Source organism: Etheostoma spectabile, chromosome 21 (assembly GCF_008692095.1).
Source record: "Etheostoma spectabile isolate EspeVRDwgs_2016 chromosome 21, UIUC_Espe_1.0, whole genome shotgun sequence".
Classification (NCBI taxonomy): Eukaryota; Metazoa; Chordata; class Actinopteri; order Perciformes; family Percidae; genus Etheostoma; species Etheostoma spectabile.
Window position 1 is genome coordinate 20,918,975 of NC_045753.1, and position 1,382 is coordinate 20,920,356.

The following is a 1,382-nucleotide window of genomic DNA, read 5'->3' on the forward strand; positions in this document are numbered from 1 at the left end:
TGTCCTGAACCAACCCGCCGTGTTTAAATAAATACTTTAGCCAGCGGTTTGGTTTTTTTGCTGGCTCCAGCTTCTTTTGAAACTAATTTGTCTTCTGGCTGTGGTAACAGCCACATGCCGTGAATCAAAAATAACACACCTTTGACATTCTGTGTGTGTGTGTGTTGCGTTAAGTCACGGCAGTTTCCTGCTATGACGACCAGCCACGCTCGCCTCACACATGAGGCGGTACCAAGGGGGTAAGCCTCTCCTCTCTAAGCGGAGCCCCCAAGTTTCTGATTGTTTGTGACATTTGCAGCACCATGCCATCTCTTTAAGTTTATGTTGATGGTTTATTTTCTACATTTACATCCCACTGGGCTTAATTTACATTTTTTACTAGAATTATATGTGGGCATACTTCAATATTTATGGTCTAAAAAAAGCCTTTTTTTTGGCTTTTTTCACTGGAAATTACTTGTCAATGTCTCTGTGTGATGGACAAAGTTTCTGTTGCTTACCCAGCATGCAAGCAAGACCAGTAAGTGTTTTATAAGTGCTGTTAGTCAGTCGTTGGACTCTGACAGGGTGCCTGCCGAACATCAAATGCAGAGCGATGGAAGTCCGCTGTAATTAGTGCAGCGGAGCTGCTTTCAGACAGCACCCATCTATCTCTGTTGTGTGACTTTGGAAGCTCAGCCATCAAATCACGTCAGAGCTGGAAAAAAACGCCATTGTCTCCTGAGCGTATGTAATTATATTGAAGTTGTTAAGGAGTCAGGCTGAGAATAATGTTTGGGTGTGAAATATTCCACTTTAAAAGGAAGGGTAATTCCAATCAGGAAATCTTTTATGTGAAGCGATCAGTGTATCACAGTTTGCAATAATTGTGTAGGAGAAATAAATATTCATCGTCTGTCCAATCTGTCTTGCTCTCATATATTGTCAACCCTTCTCTTTCCTTTTTCTTTCTTCTTATCGTTTCCTTCCCTATGGTTCCCTAATCACACCATTTGTCCATTTCTCTCACATATGCTCTCCTCCAGGGGAGCTGTGGCGTTTGGAGGATGACATGGAGGGCGAAGATGAGCCGGAGCACGGTGGGTGCACCGAGGCCCGCCCTCGCTCCCAGTCGCCCTTTTCCCACTTCCGGGCGCGAGCTGCCTACCTCCGCAAGAGCGTCTCAGCAGATGACCACCTGGACATAGGCTCGGACTACAACGCTGCGACTGCAGTCGAGGGCAAGCCGACCCGTGGCAGCAAGGGCAAGCTGAAGAGAAAGTTTGTAAGTCTGATCAATTGTTTTCCATTTTTTTTACCCCACTCAAATGTGGTAGGAGTTTGAATGAACTGACAACATAAGTTATGCGACTTAAAGTTCTCAAAGACGCACACACACAATC

At 45.1% G+C, this 1,382-nt stretch overlaps 1 protein-coding gene across 3 annotated transcripts in view; it reads left to right on the plus strand.

The window, feature by feature from the left end:
• ankfn1b (ankyrin repeat and fibronectin type III domain containing 1b) overlaps positions 1-1,382 on the plus strand; it is a 132,217-nt gene that overhangs the window by 26,817 nt on the left and 104,018 nt on the right. For all 3 annotated transcript variants that reach the window (XM_032502564.1, XM_032502565.1, XM_032502563.1), the window contains one exon: positions 1,026-1,264. In XM_032502564.1, coding sequence (XP_032358455.1) covers positions 1,026-1,264 — 239 coding nt within the window. The remainder of the gene's footprint in view (positions 1-1,025; positions 1,265-1,382) is intronic.